The sequence below is a fragment of the Corvus moneduloides genome, chromosome 10 (genome assembly GCF_009650955.1).
Source record: "Corvus moneduloides isolate bCorMon1 chromosome 10, bCorMon1.pri, whole genome shotgun sequence".
NCBI classification, from domain to species: domain Eukaryota; kingdom Metazoa; phylum Chordata; class Aves; order Passeriformes; family Corvidae; genus Corvus; species Corvus moneduloides.
The window spans coordinates 20,726,606-20,742,928 of record NC_045485.1 but is presented as its reverse complement, the minus strand read 5'-3'; the positions used below and the strand labels follow the sequence as shown (position 1 = coordinate 20,742,928).

Sequence of the window (16,323 nt, the reverse complement as noted above, 5' to 3'; positions counted from 1 at the left end):
GTGCTTGATTTGGGACACAGTATTGGAGGTTGGGGTTTTTGGTTGGATTTGGGTATTTTTGTAAGAGAGCAGTTGCTGTACTTTCGGCAGGGGTCCCTTCTGCTCTAAGTCATGGCCTTTACCTGCACATATAAATATCTTTATTTCACAGAAGTTGGGGTTTTTTTCACATTTCAGGCTCCCTCCTCCTGCTTCTGCTTTAGATTTTAATCTGTTTCAGAACCTCTATTCCCTGTGATTATGTATTTTGTTCAACTGCCTTAATAAGACAAGAATCAAGAGGAAATCAACGGCTGCATATTTCTTATATTCCAGAAGCCCCAGTCAAACCATGTCTGGACTTTGACACTTGAATGTATTGATGTGTTTGGATTAAATCATAATTATAGACAGCAGGGCAAGCAAAGAAAGTTTAATTAACCAATTCCTGCCTTCCATGCTTGACCTGAAACCTGCTGAAGTCAGTGGAAATCCACAAAGTCTCCATCCAAAATCTCTCAGAGGCACAAAACTGCCCATTAAAACCAGTAATAGCTGTTTTTGTCTCAGCCTTTGTAATTTCTTCACTGAGCCAAAAGGCAGACTGGAACACCAGGCAACAGGTTTTACTTACAGATTTTAAAAGTTTTATGACAGAAAATGGAAACATCTATCAATAAATTACAAACCTAAAGATAATTATTAAGTTCAGAGCAGATATAATTTTTTTTTTCATGGCTCATTAATTTACTTACAAGTCACTCCAGCTTTCTGGATTTAACACTGTGAGGAATTCACCAAATATTTAAACAAATAAATATCATATACATACATCAGTTTGGCATTTCACTGTTCCATCTGGCCTCTGCTTTTGGTTGGTAGGAAAAACAAACCTGATCTGTTGAGAGACTAATGAATATCTACTTATGGCTGTTACTTACTGGAATTATATCAACCAGATAATTCTGTAATTAAATTCTCTTTCTGTTTCTAAAAGTATTTCTTAATCACTGTATTTCCAAACAATTCTTATTGAGATAAAAATTAATTGGAAATCATATCACACCAATTCAGCTTATCATTTTTAATGAGAGTTTCACCTGCTAAAGACAAAAATAATTTTGGTACATTTTATTTGTTTTCAAGGCATGCTCATGCATTAAATGGGAGCAAAAGCAAAGATCATTAATCTGGAGTGTGAATTTGTATTGCCAACTGTTTAGCTCTTCATAAGTTAATTAAAACAGTTTCAAGATTTTAGTTTTAGTGTAGTTTAAATAGTGACAAATTTAAAAGAAATAAAGAGGCTGCTAATTAGTTTGTGACAATGTTTACATGCCTGGTTCATTGCAAGCAATTGAGAAAACAACTTCTGATTTTTGTACATTGCTCTTTAGGCAGTATTTATTGCACATGTTGCACAAATAGAATGTTAGAGAAACTGACCACGAGATACATAAGTAAGTGGGTTGTTTTACCAGAAATAGAAGATCTCCAACTGGTTTAGATATTCAAAATATTTTTAGAGACTTCTTTGAACAACTTTTGAAAGTTCATACATGTTCTATGACAGTTATAAAGATGCAAATTGCTGGAAAAATAATTTTATAATGAAAACGTGAATACTCCTCTACTACAAACAAGAGACTTAATAACAAAGAGAAGTTGCATGCCTAAAGATGTCCTTCTAGTACATGCAGCCTTGAGGCCAAATATTCACATTGTATTTTGCTACACCGTGGAAGTGTAATTTTGGGCTCTAAGGATGTGATCTACTCTGCTGACTGTAAAGTTTTGATGCTGCTTTAAGGTGCAATCACTCTAAAACTTGAAGTCCAGGATGACTCTCCCTTGCTGTAAAGAGGGAGATACTGGCAGTCTGTGGAGTGTTAGAAGCTGGAAAATCCATGAAAACCTCACAAAACCCTGTCTGCTCAGCATGGCTGCTGCTGAGCCCTCATGTATCACAGGAATTTGCTCTGCAGGCAGGATTTCTGGATGTATTGCAAGCTGTACAGGTGGGTGTGTACATATTGTCTGTGTCATGATTGCTGCTAAGTTGCCTGACTGGGGCTCCTGCCAAATAAGCAAACTTTCATTCACCACAACCTGGTTTTCAGATTTAGGGTAAAAAAATGTCAAGGGCAATGTTCTCTCCAGTAACCTTTTCAGTTTCACCTGAAACCTTTAAGCACTTTTCACTACTCTGCAGGCACAAAATGCTGCACTGGGTGCACAAGCTGAACTCACAGCATACAAAGGCTCAGCAGTGCCACTGCCTGCAGCCTGACAGAAATCCACAGGACTCAGAGGGGGGTCTCCATTGTCATTTCTTCACCATTATTTTCATTGTACTCCAGCAGTGTCTAAGTGTCGATTCAGAGCCCAGGCGGTTCCTGCAGTCCGTCTTCGCATATTTATAACATGCAACTGACTATTCTTTGTCTATGTGTTTCTAGAAATCTGAGAAGGTCCTTGACACCAAAAACAGGTGCTGAGCACACTCCAGATAAGTCTACATCACTGAAACCATACTCTCTTACAGACTGTGCCAAAGCTGGACTGAACAATGCACTTGTTACAAAGGGAAATGTTTGAATGGACATGGTTTGGGTTGCTCCATCACTCTGAATTTGGGGTTGTCTTCACACTTCCTCCATCATATTTGGTGATTATATCTGCAGACATTGTGTTTTCCTCACAGTAGGGCTATTAACTGGCTAGCAGTTATTCTGTGCTGAAGGTCCCTTCATCAGTCTTGAGCTAAAATAATTTCTTGGATATTGGACAGTCTCTTTGCTGCTTCATAAATTAGCAAGTCTAGGCAGCAGGACTGCTTTTGGCAGAATTTTCCATAAATCTAACACAGCTGGAAGTACAACTCTTCATATTCATTCTCATTACTACTACTATGAGCTTCCTCATTCTTAGCCGAAAGGACATATTTAGTTGAATATTTCGCTCCAGTTTGCAACAGGCTAAAATTTTTCTTCAGATGTGCCCAAAATTTACAGAGAATAATAATCTGATGATCTTGAAGAATCTAATCTTTTTATCAGTGATAAAATGTGGCTCTGAGCACAAAATCCTTTCCTGCATGAGATTTTCTTGTAAGCTTCACCAGCGATATTGGACACTTGGAAACATTTGAGGAGCAGCTTGACCTTGTTGCATTCAAGCTGTGCTCACTGGATTTGAATGAAAATCTGCTTAGTATTTCACTTACCCGCTTTGAAATTCTACCATGCCTATCAGTGTTTGGGTTGTTCAGGGGCAATAGCACTGCGAGTTTGACTCTGGGTTCAAAGCCGACATGGTGTAAATTCATCATCTTTTTATTGTGGGAGTTAAAGGCTGAATGATGGATTTTGTGAGCTGCACAAAATTTTAGGAGTTTTGGGATGCACTGAACTGTCAGAAGATCTACATCGAGCGTGCTCAGACAAGTCTGGTTTCAAAGTATCTGGAGTGTTTCTCCTCCAGCAGGGTGAGATGTTGACTTGTATCGCTTTCTCCTGCAGAATCAGGACACTCCTGCCCACCCTCTTCTTTTACTTAAGCAGATGGGATCAGCACTACTCATCCAGACAGTTCCTAAATCAACGGAACAGAGGATTAACAGCGTATGGAGCATGCCCCCTCTTCAGACCTGGCATCTCCTGAGCAGTATATATAGCCCTGGATTTATTCCATATTCTTCCATTTATCATTATTCCAGCCTGAACTGTGGCAGCTGCTTTACCATTTTATCAAAAGCATTTCCTATTGGGTAACTGAAATAAAGCAAGCAAAGAATGAAAAGAAAAGCAGAAAACTCCCACCACTGAAAAGACACGGAGGTATTTTTAAAGTCACATTGAATATCCAGGAAGTAACCTGGGAGAGAAAAGGATGCAAAAGCTTGTTTGTGCCCTGGGTGAGGTGGAACAATGTACAATATGTCACAGTCTCTTACATTGTTTCTCAGTTCATTACTATAACCTGAAAAATAGGAACAAAAATTACAAGTTCATGCTTACATACTCTGCTCAGGTAAAGCTGTTTCTGAAGATGGAATTCTTTGGGGTAACTTAGTTTGCTTAAGATAATTTCAGAATGTGTTGGGCCCAGTTTAAGAATGGATCACTTTAAATATGAAATTAGCCCTCATCTTCAGGGACAAGTAATCTACCTTCTGTGTATTAATGTGTTATAAATTACTGAATTTCCTAAAATGCAATTGATTCTGTACAAAGGAGAAAATGTCTGTAAGAAGAATCTGCTGTTGTAGGTGTTTCTGCTTTGATGGTGATTTTTGCTGGTGTTGTAAGTCCAGAAGTTGTAACATAGGAAGTTGTAACACACTGAAAATCTTTATTCATAATGTCTAATTTCTTGTACACTGTGTGTGTATATCTGCACATGAGACTCGAGAAATGCTTACTCAAGCAGAGTCCATGCTTCAAACTACTTTTTTTTATTAATATTTTTTTTATTGCTAGCTCTTATATTTGCTAAGCAACGCCAATTAACTCTTACTCAAAATACCATTCCCTCAAATAAAACTGCCTCTATACGCAGTTGTGCCACACAGCTTGGGACACTGCACTTGCCACATGATTCACCCAGGAAAGGCTCCTGTCTGCACTGGATCCGTGCAGGTGCATTAACCTTCCCATGTCAACCTATGTCTAATTAGTCTTAATGTCTAGAAATTTCCATTTGGTGTTAACAGTGTTTTCCCACCATGGTAACCAGCAATCTAAGAGCACACCTGGTCTCATACAGATGAGGCAGACTTTCAATCAAAATCCTGGCAGCTGTTTGGTACATAGTAAGTGTTGTGCCTCCTTTATCTTCTTCTGTATTAAAACAGGGGGACATGAAATGAAACTGAAATATAAATTTGCCCTTCCAGTGTCTTCCCCAAGTCTGCTAAACCAGTGATATCCCTACTGGCTTTGAACTGAGCTTCTGAGACCAGAGTCTTTGATATGATCCTTGCCCTCTCAGTCACGCTGCTTCCTAGAGGAGTCCGTGTCCCTGATCTGCTGACAGCCAGATTGCTATTTTTTCTTCAGCATGTTACTGAGGGGAGAAGTGACATTATGCTGTTTGCAGTGGGATTTTCTCCCCCACCCACCTTTTAAAATTAATTATTAAATTCGATGCCAGGGACAAATTATTCTTGGGAGCTGAAAAACTGTGATCTTTCTAATAGGCTTGGATTATTTCCAGCTGGTTTTAAGCACCTTTCTCCATTAGCTGGAGAGGTGATTAGCATGAAGAGCCTCCTGAATGAAGTGTGTTTTTAGCATCTAAAGTTAGCTCTGGAGAGCAGGGCAGCCGAGCCCGGCGCCAGGCCTGTAGCAGTAGCTTGGCTGTGCCCTCAGCCCATCGCCTTCTCGCGAGGGAATCGCCTGTATTCCCTGTTTCAGTAAAGCCAGGACATCTCTGCCCGCACACTGTGTCACCTGTGGGAAGTGCCGAGGGGAGCCTATCCTAGGGACAAGAAATCGGGATTAGGAACGCTGCGGAGCTGAGCCCCAGCCCCGCACCGCTCTGCTGGCTCATGCATTCTCCTTTATTCACAGAATCACGGAACCAACTGGGTTGGAAAAGATTTCCGAGATTATCGAGTCCAACCCGTGACCCAACACCACCTTGTAAGTTAGAGCATGGAACCAAGCGGCACATCCAATCTTTCGGTAAACACCTCCAGGAACGGCGGCTCCACCACCTCCCTGGACAGCCCATTCCAATGTCTAATCACCCTTTCTCTGAAGAAACTCTTCCAAATGTCCAACCTAAACCTCCCGCGGAGCAGCTCGAGGCCGTTTCCTCTGGTCCTGTCGCTGGCTCCCTGGGAGCAGAGCCTGACCCCACCCGGCTGCACCCTCCTGTCAGGGAGTTGCAGAGAGCGGTAAGGTCCCCCCTGCGCCTCGTTTTCCCCAGGCTGAGCCCTCCCAGCTCCCTCAGCCGCTCCTCACTGGACTTGTGTCCAGCCCCCTCCCCAGCTCCGTTGCCCTTCTTTGCACCCGACTGCCGTAACTCGATGCCGACACGGCAGCGCTGGCCGAGCCCCGACCGAGAGCCGCCCGTGCTGTTCCAGGTCACTCCCTCGGAAGCGAACAAGCTCCAGGCAGCGCCCGGAGAACGCGGCGGTGCCGCGGCTGCGCCTCCTCGAGCGACGCCGGCTGAGGCGGCGCTACCGGGCCCGTGACACCCCGGGTTCGGCCCCCGCGCTGTGCGCTCCGGGCTGGGGCCCGCGGGGCCGCAGCGCCCTCTCCCGGCAGCACTGCCGCGGGCACGGGCCGCCGCTGCCGAGCCGGGCACGATTCCCGTGGGGAAAATCTGTGTAATTTGCGCTGTGTGTCTTAATTACGCTCTCTTTAATTAGTCTCTGTTTATCAACTAGAGACGGGCCCGCGAATAGGGCGGGCAGCGCCGCCGTCGCTCAGCGCAGTCCTCCCGCCCGCCGGGGGCGCTGCGGCCGCCGGGTCCCGCCCTGTGCCGTTGCCCGAGCGGCGGTTCCCGTTCCGGGCGAGGCGGCGGCGTTGGCGCTGGGATGGATCGGGAGCTGCTCCGACAGGCGCTGAGCCACCACGGCCCCGCGCTGCTGTCGCTGCTCCGCGCCGAGCAGCACGACAACCCCGACTTCCGCGGGCTGCTGCCGCCGCCTGGGGCCGCCCCGGAGCCGCCCCGCGGGGCCCCGCCGGCCGCCTGGTGAGGGGCGCCGGGGCAGCGGCCGGGCGGGCCGTGAGCGGCCGCGGGGCGCGACTCACCGCGTTCTCCTTCCCCCAGGAAAGAGAGGGCGAGCATCGACACCGAGATAAAGCGCTTCATCGCCAAGAAGGCGGATCTGCTGTTCGCGCACTCGTGGAAACCCAACGGGCCGATCGAGGACACGATCGAGGAGAATGAGGGTGTGTGAGGTGGGGGGGTCACTCTGTAAGGGCAGCACTTGACTTAGCGGTACCTTTAAAAACAGGCTGAAATTTTTTCCTATTGATTTTTATAGGTTGTGTGCAGTCTTCCTGTGAGCACAAAAAAAAAATATTTTCGCGTGTTTTGTTGTCAAATATTTTGTGATCTCAGGATGTCGCTTGGACCTTTTGTAACTGGCTGTGCCCTTGTTGCAGAGTGTTACGCTGTCATGCCACCCCTGGAGAGGTTCATGGAGGTGCCCAGGGAGGAGAGGAGAGAGTTGTTCTTCCGTGACATCGAGCGTGGCGATATCGTGATTGGGAGGATTACCTCTATCCGTGAATTTGGCTTTTTCATGGTGTTGATTTGTCTGGGAAGTGGTGTCATACGGGAAATTGCAGATTTGGAAATCACTGTAAGATACAGTTTTGGTCAGTACTTCATTTTTGATGTGTATTAGTTGCCTCTTGCATCTCTTAACGGAGTGGAACGTGTAAAGGTGAAACAGCTTTGGGATGATGAGTAGAATCTGACTTTGTGGGCAGCTGGTGATAGTTCGCTCAGCTAGTGAACACATCTTGCTATGACCCACACTATTGGGTTGAAAAGTTCATAGTTTGTGGTTGCATGAATTTTTACTTGAACCAAGCCATATTTTAAGAATCACAGTTCTGATGTGCATTAAGCTTAAAATAATCTTTTCTGGCTTGATCTTGGGGAGCAAGAAAACCCCAACCTTTTGGCTTCACGTGTAATATTCCTGCTCTGTTCTGTTGCAGGCCCTGTGTCCTGTGAGGGATGTGCCTCCTCAGAGCAACCATGGAGATCCTCTGTCTTACTATCAAACTGGAGACCTTATTCGAGGTGAGTAGCTGCAGAAATTATCAGGAATTGGTTGTTTAGGGTTTGAGCCCTTTCTGTAATTTTATCCTCCCCTTTATTATTTCTGCAGCTGTGCTCAAGGACGTCGACCGTTACCACGAGAAGCTTGCAGTGTCGCTTTACAGCTCGGCTCTTCCACCCAAACTTTCCAGCACAAAACTGGGCGTGATCACTTCTGATGACTTCCCACTGCATTATAAGTAAGGATGTGCTGCTTGGCTGCACTTGCTGGGTGCAGTCAGGGTGTCTGAAGAGCACCTGTGACAGGCTGGCTGTTCCTTAAACTCGTCAGTGGGGTTTCTGATTTAATTGGATGATCACATCCTCCTTGTTGTTTTTCTCTTTAGCATACTTGTGTCTGGATATGTAGGTGTGGTTGGCTTTTTAGCTTCTTTCCAAAACTATAAGGAAAGGAAAAGGCAGAGTGAGATACCTGTTGCTTTTGGACTGTGTTAATAAACAAATAAAAAAACCCCCCAAACCTTGGGAGACTGGAATAGGAATTCTTAACATTTTAAAATTCCCTTTAGAAGATGGGGACACAGCTATCTCTGTAATATTTGTAATGTTTTTATATGTCCTGGGGATACCGAGGTGGGTGCCCACATAGGTTTCAGAAGCTCATTTGGGGTAAAGGACATAAGGGTAGGTAAATAGCAGGAAAATACATGCCTGTAGAAGAGAACAGTTTGTGAGCAGTAATACAGATACTGTATAGGCACTTTTGTTCTAAACATATGCATGATGAAATAGAGTATGGAGCCTGAGGTCTCATTTGTGTACATTGGTGCTGTTTTTAAGACGAAGCCTGGAAGTTGCCAACACAGGAGAGACATTCGAAGAGGTTTTGCATCGTTCGCCAGGATTCGCTAATCCATCATTAGTTGAATATTTAGCAGAAAAACTGGGACTAAGTGAGTCAAATCCACCGTCTTTGCTGAGAAGTCTTCAAATGTAAGTGATTTTTACATTGTTCCTCTCCTGTAGCTCTGTGGAGATTATTCTAATCCATTGAAATAGACTTGTGAGTGGGAATCCTAGACCACTTAAACCTTTTACGTTTTGACTTGCATGACTGCAGTGTACATGTCCTTAAATATTTAAAAGCAAACTCCTCTAGAGTAAGAAATTTGCATTTGAAATCCTATTGCTCTGAATAAGTGTTCCGGTTTGGCCAAATTTAGAAATATATCCTCTGAGAGAAGGCACAACCATCCCTCCCCCACCAGGTTCGGGAAAAGATAGATTTTCCTCGAAGGAAAGTGAAGGAGATAAAACTATTTATTTACCAAACACATGGGAAAAGGAAAATAATGCTAAATAATAAAATCTCTCGCTGTGGAAAAAAAACCTGGGAAAAGTGTTCGAGTCCTCCCTTTGGTCTCCTCGGAGCTGGGGCTTGGCCCAGGGCCAGGCCCTCTGTGCCCAGTGGAAAGTCCTCCCGATGTGCTCTGATGTTGAAGCAGTCCAGTAGAAAAGGGAGAAAATCTGAAATTCCAGGGAAGGAAAAGGAAAGTTCAACTCTCAGTCTCTCTCTGGAGAAAAAGAAACTGAACCACTGGCCAAAAGCTGATTGGAAAGCAGCAAACCGGGTGCCTCCTCCCTCCCGTGCCGCAGCTGGGGAAAAAAAGTTGCTATCTCTGTGTGACCTTGAACAAGCTGCAAACTGCTTTGAAAAAGTTTTGCTCAGTTTTTTCCTTCCCCCTCTCAGACTCAGTTTAGAGGCATAAAAAGGCACAAAGTTAATTTCTGGGCATAGGGCAGTGACATGGGATACACATCATAAAGTCACCCCAAGACAATAAGCAACACACCTTAACCATATGCGATGTTTGATATCAGATGCTTAAGGAATGTACTGTGTAGCTTGTCAGCTTCGGTGGATTGAAATGCAAGATGTTTAGGTTTTAATGTCTTCTGACAGATGTTTATTCACAATGTTTATTTTAGTAATAGGTTTGACCCCTTTTGTAAAATGGAGTCAAATAAATGGAATGATGTTATGAGCCCTACTTATATTAAGCCCAAAGCAGGTGTGGACTTTGTAGTTTTTGTTAAATCTACTGCAGTTGTTCTGGTTCAGTTCAACACTTCTAGAATGGTTTGGGAAAAACTGGTTTCAGAAATATGAAAGAACAGACCTGACTGAGAGAGAGCAGTACGGCATGTACAAATAATATTTCAGCTTATTTCAATTGCACTTCAATACTGTAAGCTTAACTTTGTAGACTCAGCCAGCCAGCTTGATGTTTTTATTTGTTTATTCCTTAAAGTAAAAATTTCAGTGAAGAAGATTTTGCCCCTGCCTTGAGGAAAAAGCAGTCTGCATCTTGGGCCTTGAAATGGTATGTGATATTTCTTGTCAGAGCTTGTTCCTAGGTTGGATAGGGTTACAGGTTCTATTTCTTCAAAGTAAACACCCATTGAAACAGTTTTTCCACTGCATGTGTAGCGATGTAACCAGGATCTTACTGAAGGTAAACCTATCTGCCAAGTGGGAATGTGACAAAGTCCTGAGATCCAGTTCCAAAATGTGTGTCAGGTTTAAGGGACAAGTTCTTAGAATATTTATAATATCCTGACCCATTCTAGAGTTGAGGGCAAGGTTTGTGATAACACCAAGTACACAATTTTCTGTTTTATAATTGAGTGTTGAATGACCTCATACTCATAAAGTCATTTAAGCCTCAAACTGTAGATGCAACAAGTGCACTTGCTGTCTTTGGAAAGTTAAATGGAAAGGCAGCCCTGGATATTTGCTGTTGCTTTTACACTGTGCAGTGTATTTGCAACATTGATTAATTGCAGAAAAGGTTGCTTATAATGTTAAGTTAAATTTTAATTTTTAAAAAAAGTCTATAATGAACTGTTCTGAAAATCAATTTACATCAATTCTCTTCTAGTAAGTTAATCTCTTGGAAAATGTGCGAGAAATGTTCAGGTAATATGAAATGTAAAACCTCAGGATATTTGTGTGAGATGAGCTGGTTTCAGTGTGCACCATCTGCCCATGTCACCTTGTGCCATCGCTCTAATGGGGATTTTTAGCTTTGGACATAATTAAGCCTGTTCAAGGTTAATGGTGGTAGGTCACTCATAAATTTGTGCAGAAAATTGCTTAAACAATAATTCCATAAATGAAAAACAATGTAACATAGTGGCACTGTCTGCAGAAATGCTCTCGAGTGCCTTAAGATTTTGGATTAAAGATAATACATTTTTGTGGAATTAGGTCACCTAATTGAAATGCCAGTGTAAAATACACAATAACAAGGTCAGGTTTTATTACCTGTCCCTTGTTTGGAATCATAATTTGTGAGTAACAGAACAATCTGCATAAACTAACTGTACATATATATTCTAAATATTTTTTATCCAGTGTGAAGGCTGGGGTGGATTATTTTAAGGTTGGGTGCCACGTGGAAGCCATGAATGAGTACAACAAGGCTTTGGAAATTGATCCACAAAATGTTGAAGCTTTGGTAGCACGTGGAGCTCTGTAAGTCTGCTTGTTTCATTGTTTATTCCACTTTGTGAAAGAGAAACATCACTGTTTCACATGCAATTTTTGTTGTTCTAGATATGCAACAAAAGGAAGTCTCAACAAAGCCATAGGGGATTTTGAAATTGCTTTAGAAAATTGTCCTACCCACAGAAATGCAAGGAAATACCTGTGTCAGACCCTTGTGGAAAGAGGCGGGCAGTAAGTGTTGGAGTTGTGGGTTTGGTTGGTTGTTAACAAGTTTTCTCATAGTATTTTTTTTAATACCATTCTAGTGAGGACACAGAATAGCATCTTTCCTTCCTGGCTATGTGTTTAAAGAAAAAAAAGAAGTCCTTGGAAATATCCCTCTTGTGTAATTGGTTTACACTTTGTCCTCTGTCCCAGTTAAAAGCCTGGCAAAATATTTGAGATTTAATCCTCGATATCCTTTTTAGTCTTTGATACCCTTTCACTGGTAGGATACCAGGCTTGCATAAAGTCCTGTGAATTGTTTGAATATATTCCAAAAAGTTTAGGATTGTTTGTTTGTTTTTTTTAAAAACGTTTTGTAACAAAATGATGTTCCATTACTCTGCTGAAATATTGATGAACCACTCTAATGCAAAATTTTAATTTTGAATATTTAGGGAATAGGTTTCTTTTATGCCCTGTGTTAAGAAGAGAGAATATTTTTGAAACTGGAATTGACATTTCAAAGAATAGAGTTACAGGTCAGGATTAGGAGATGATAAGGTCAGAAATACTGTTTTGTGTTGTTAGTGAGGTGAGCTGAGATGATAGAGGGGGTCTCAGAGGGATGCAGTGGTGGTGTCACAGTGCAAATAAGAAATACTTGCAAATAAGACAGCCCTAAAATAAGAAAAAGCTGTCAAAATCTGTGTCCTAACTGTATATGAATTATCACTTGAATTTTAGGTTGGAAGAGGAAGAGAAACTGCTAAATGCTGAAAGTTATTACAAAAAAGCCTTAAGCTTGGATGAGACTTTTCAGGAAGCAGAAGAGGCCTTAACAAAACTCCGTAAGCACATGCAGGTGATTCTTTACTTTCTTTTCATATGGTGCTCTCAGTGACAATAAGTGAACATCAAAAGTCGTATTAAATCCTTTGAACAGGAAGGGCTTAAATTGATGGTTTGTCTTATTCTCTGCTTCCCTACTCCACAGTAAATGTTTCTAGTGAGCATTATGGCTGTACCTACCAGAAGAAAGGTACCTCTTGGTGACTCCACTGTTTTGGGATAGTAAAGAAATGCCAGACAGTGGAGACAGGGAAAGAGAAAAGCAGGATAAGAATATCCCATCACACAGTGTTATTAATGAGGTTAAGGTAAAACATTCTATGAGTACAAATGTTCAAAATGTAAAACACTTCCACGAGCCAAAGAAACATTGTTACCATAGTCGGGCCAGACCCTTGGTCCTTGGGGTAGTTACAGAGAGTAATGCCAGGCAAGGCTGAGGCACAGGGAGCTCACATGAGAGGGAAATTGAAAGGTAATTTAAAGGAAAACAGCAGGAGGTGGAGGGTGGGTGGGCAGACAGTTTGAATATCTCAGCTTTCTCCTCTGCTGTCTGGTGGTTTTTTTCTCTCTTCCCTTGCACGCAGCATGTTTCCCAGGTGAGCCTGCTGGGTCTCTGTGCTAATCTGAGTTGTCATCTTTTCCCTTTTATTTACCTCCTTTGCTTGTGTTGTCTTCCAGAGTGAGTCAGAGTAAAATAGAGCACTGAGGAACTGGCTTGTGTTGTTCTGTGCTTCTGCATGTGAGGATGTACACAGGCTGGGGTAGATGGCCTTAGTCAGCAGTTCTTCAGTTGGTGGAGCCATAATGCTGACAGGATGTGTGGAAACAAGGGGGAAGAGGAGATAGGACAATCTTCATAAAACTGAACTACACCAGAGATAAAGATGTGTATGTTATTTGAGCAGTACCTGCATTTGGCTGCTTTAGAAGGAGGTGTCAGTTAAAATGATGAAGAATATTCTCAGCAAGTAGGAGATAAATGTTACTCTTTTGACATTCTCCTGCAGTCATTGATGCAGCAGATAAAGAACATGACAGCTGTTGTTTGTTGCTATGCATGGCCTTGGCTGCAGTGAAGGCTTTCCTTTATTACAGCTGTTAAGACAGATGCTGACTTTTCAAAACTATAATCAGACTTTGTGCTCAATCTGGACAGAGCTACTCTGTAAGGCTGTAAGTGGCAGAAGTCTGATCTCTTATGGACTTAAGTAGTTTAAGGATTATTTATCTGCTTAGATGCTCTCCTGCATTTACCTGTAACTTAGTACATAAGTCTGATACTGTCCCTGCTGTGTAGAATGGCTGAAACAACTCTGTGGTGTGTTTTCCTGTAATACTGATTATGTGTTTTTCTCCAATGCATTTTCCTCTGAACGGAACTGTTGTTGCTGTGTCTGCCGTCTGGTGCTGCTCATCACCACCAAACCCCTGGAACTTGATTTCTTACGTAAACTATGCATCAAACTGCTCTGTGAAATTGTTACAAAACGGTTTGTATTCAAACATGGCCAACTTGAATTCATCTTCAACTGGGTTCTGCCATGTTTTTCTTGTAAACTACAATAATGATGACACTTTCCCTCAAACTCTCCTCTGTGTTTCGGTTGTTTGGGGTTTTTTTCCTTATTTTTCTACATGTTGGTAATATTGGGGATTTTTTGCATATTCTATCTACAACTTTTGGGCTCCATGCTTCCTGGTGTGCGGGATCATGGGTACCACTGCAATGACTGGTCAAATATATTTTTTAATGGAATGAAAACTGCAATATGGTCCTTAAATTTAAACCTGACTGTCACAATGGCCAATGCCAAATTCCTGAACAATATTCCTTTTTGGTCTGGGAATCCTGGTAAAACATTCCTGGTGTATATATTTGGATGGGGTTGAATGGGGGGAAAATACCTGTGTTAACATTACTAATGTAATCTTTTTTATGATGCTTGGGTTCAAAAAAGAAATCTTTGGAAATGAGGGAGAAACAAGCTGCCAAAGAAGAGAGACAGAAAGCAAAGAAAATAGAAACAAGCGCAGAAAAATTGCGTAAGCTCTTAAAAGAAGAAAAAAGGTAACTGTTATATTCAGTGTTCTGGTTATGTGGCAGTAAGTGCAGATGAGACTGTAAGCAATCCATCTCAACAAGCTGTAAGCTGGGGAGAACTTCTCCCTGGGTAAGCTGCTTTTCCTTCAGAATGATTTTGTGGACAGTGTCCTTTACTGCATATAACCTTTAATGGAGCTGTGTGTGAAAGAGACATTGGTTAAGGAATACTTTGCAGTGTGACATATTTGCAAAGTGTAATGCCATGTGAAACTGGGAAAGATGTCTTTTATTACAAAATATTCAGTGGATTTAATCCTAATTTTTTGATCAAGAAATGATATTTGAAATGGTCAGGCTCAGTTTCTGTTCCCACCTTATAGTCCTACCTGGGGTGTGCAGATTTGCTTTCTTTCAGTTTTTGCCTGACACTGAAGGTTATCTCACAGGTTAATTTTTTTTTTAGGTTAAAGAAGAAAAGGAAAGTATCGACGTCCTCCTCTTCCTCCTCTTCTTCATCCTCCTCTTCCTCCTCCTCCTCCTCATCATCATCATCAAGCGATTCATCATCAAATGTATCAGTTTCTTCTTCCTCCTCTTCCTCTGATCACAAGAAACGTAGGAAAAAGCGTCGGCATAGATCTGAGTCTGCTCGCAGCTCCAAAAAAAGCTCATCTAGAGCTTCTTCCCATTATAAAGATCAGAATAGGAAAGAGGAGTGGTATTCCCCTCCCGCTGATACCTCTGCTTCCTTTCTTAACCAAAGTTTTGAAGTGGAAAAGCTGCTGGAAAGGCAGGACAGCGTAGCGTGCCCAAAAATGGAGGTAAAAGAGAAAGACAGACCCTGTTCTTTTTCGAGGACTTCAGGTGATGATGAAGACACTTTTGGAGGTAGGTCTGAAGATTCAAGAGATTCTTACAGTAGCTCCAGAAATCAGCCAAGTCATAGCAAAATTGAAAAATATGGTAAACCAGAGAGATTTTTCTCCAGTTGGAGGGGTTCTTCAGGTTCGTATCATAAGTCAGATTATAAACCCAGGATGCATTATTACAGGAGATTTGAAAGGGATGGAGAGTGGAGAAGAGAGCAGTTTAAGAGACATGGCTCAGGTCAAGACAGGTATTACATGTCCCCTGGGTCTGACTATTCTGGCAGGTCAGGGGGCAAGTACAGGTCATATTCTAGCAGCTGCTCACATGAAGGTGACAAAGGTTATGATAGTGACAGGCACCATAAAAATGAAAGTGAGTCTAAGAATAGAAAAAGAAGTTATGAAGAGACTGACAAAACAAAGGAACCAGATGAAGAAATGTCTTTAAATGGTACAGAACAAGCAGAAAGCGGTGTTAAAAGAAACCTGCCTCAGAACTTAGTTAACATATTCAATCAGATAGCTGAGTTTGAGAGGGAAAAAGGAAGTAAGCAGAAGAAACAGTGAAGTACCTGAGAATACACTATTTGGATGAGTGTAGTTATGTGAACTTTTAACTTAGTATCGAGTGAGGAAATACACACAAAGAGTGAGAGAAAGGCAGAATTTTTTCTGTATTCCGAATGTGAAAGAATTCTAAAAGATCATATGATGGAAAGAGATGGAAGAATACCTTACATAAAATATCAGTTATTATTTAAGATACAGATTTCCTGTGCTCTTAATTTGAGGTGTTCCTGTACAATATTGTGTCTGATGGGCTGAAATCCCTTGATACCTCTGGGAGTAGTTTAGCTGTGCTCACATCAAATACGCACTTTAACAACAGATGGGCTTGGTTTTTCTTGTCCCTGGGGTACAATTGACTGTTGATATTTTTCTATCAGACTTAACTTCCAGCTAGGATAACTGAATGAAGTCATGTGCCATCAATGTATATAGCCCATTTGGTCATTAAATTTTCTTAATTTTTCTTAATTTTTTGTGTCTGAGTTTTTGTGAATTTTGCTGGGATGTTTCATCCTGCTGCACTGTTGCATGTGCTGTCTACTCCA

The 16,323-nt window shown here is 42.1% G+C and overlaps 1 protein-coding gene across 1 annotated transcript; it reads left to right on the top strand.

The window, feature by feature from the left end:
• The first annotated feature begins 6,494 nt into the window (after positions 1–6,494).
• On the top strand, positions 6,495–16,246 carry TTC14 (tetratricopeptide repeat domain 14). Its single transcript, XM_032119389.1, is given in 11 exon segments — positions 6,495–6,884; positions 7,101–7,300; positions 7,665–7,749; positions 7,838–7,967; positions 8,569–8,721; positions 10,041–10,112; positions 11,147–11,266; positions 11,348–11,470; positions 12,188–12,305; positions 14,254–14,363; positions 14,803–16,246. Coding segments are annotated over 11 exon segments (2,442 nt in total). The 5' UTR covers positions 6,495–6,526; the 3' UTR covers positions 15,776–16,246.
• The last annotated feature ends 77 nt before the right edge of the window (positions 16,247–16,323 follow it).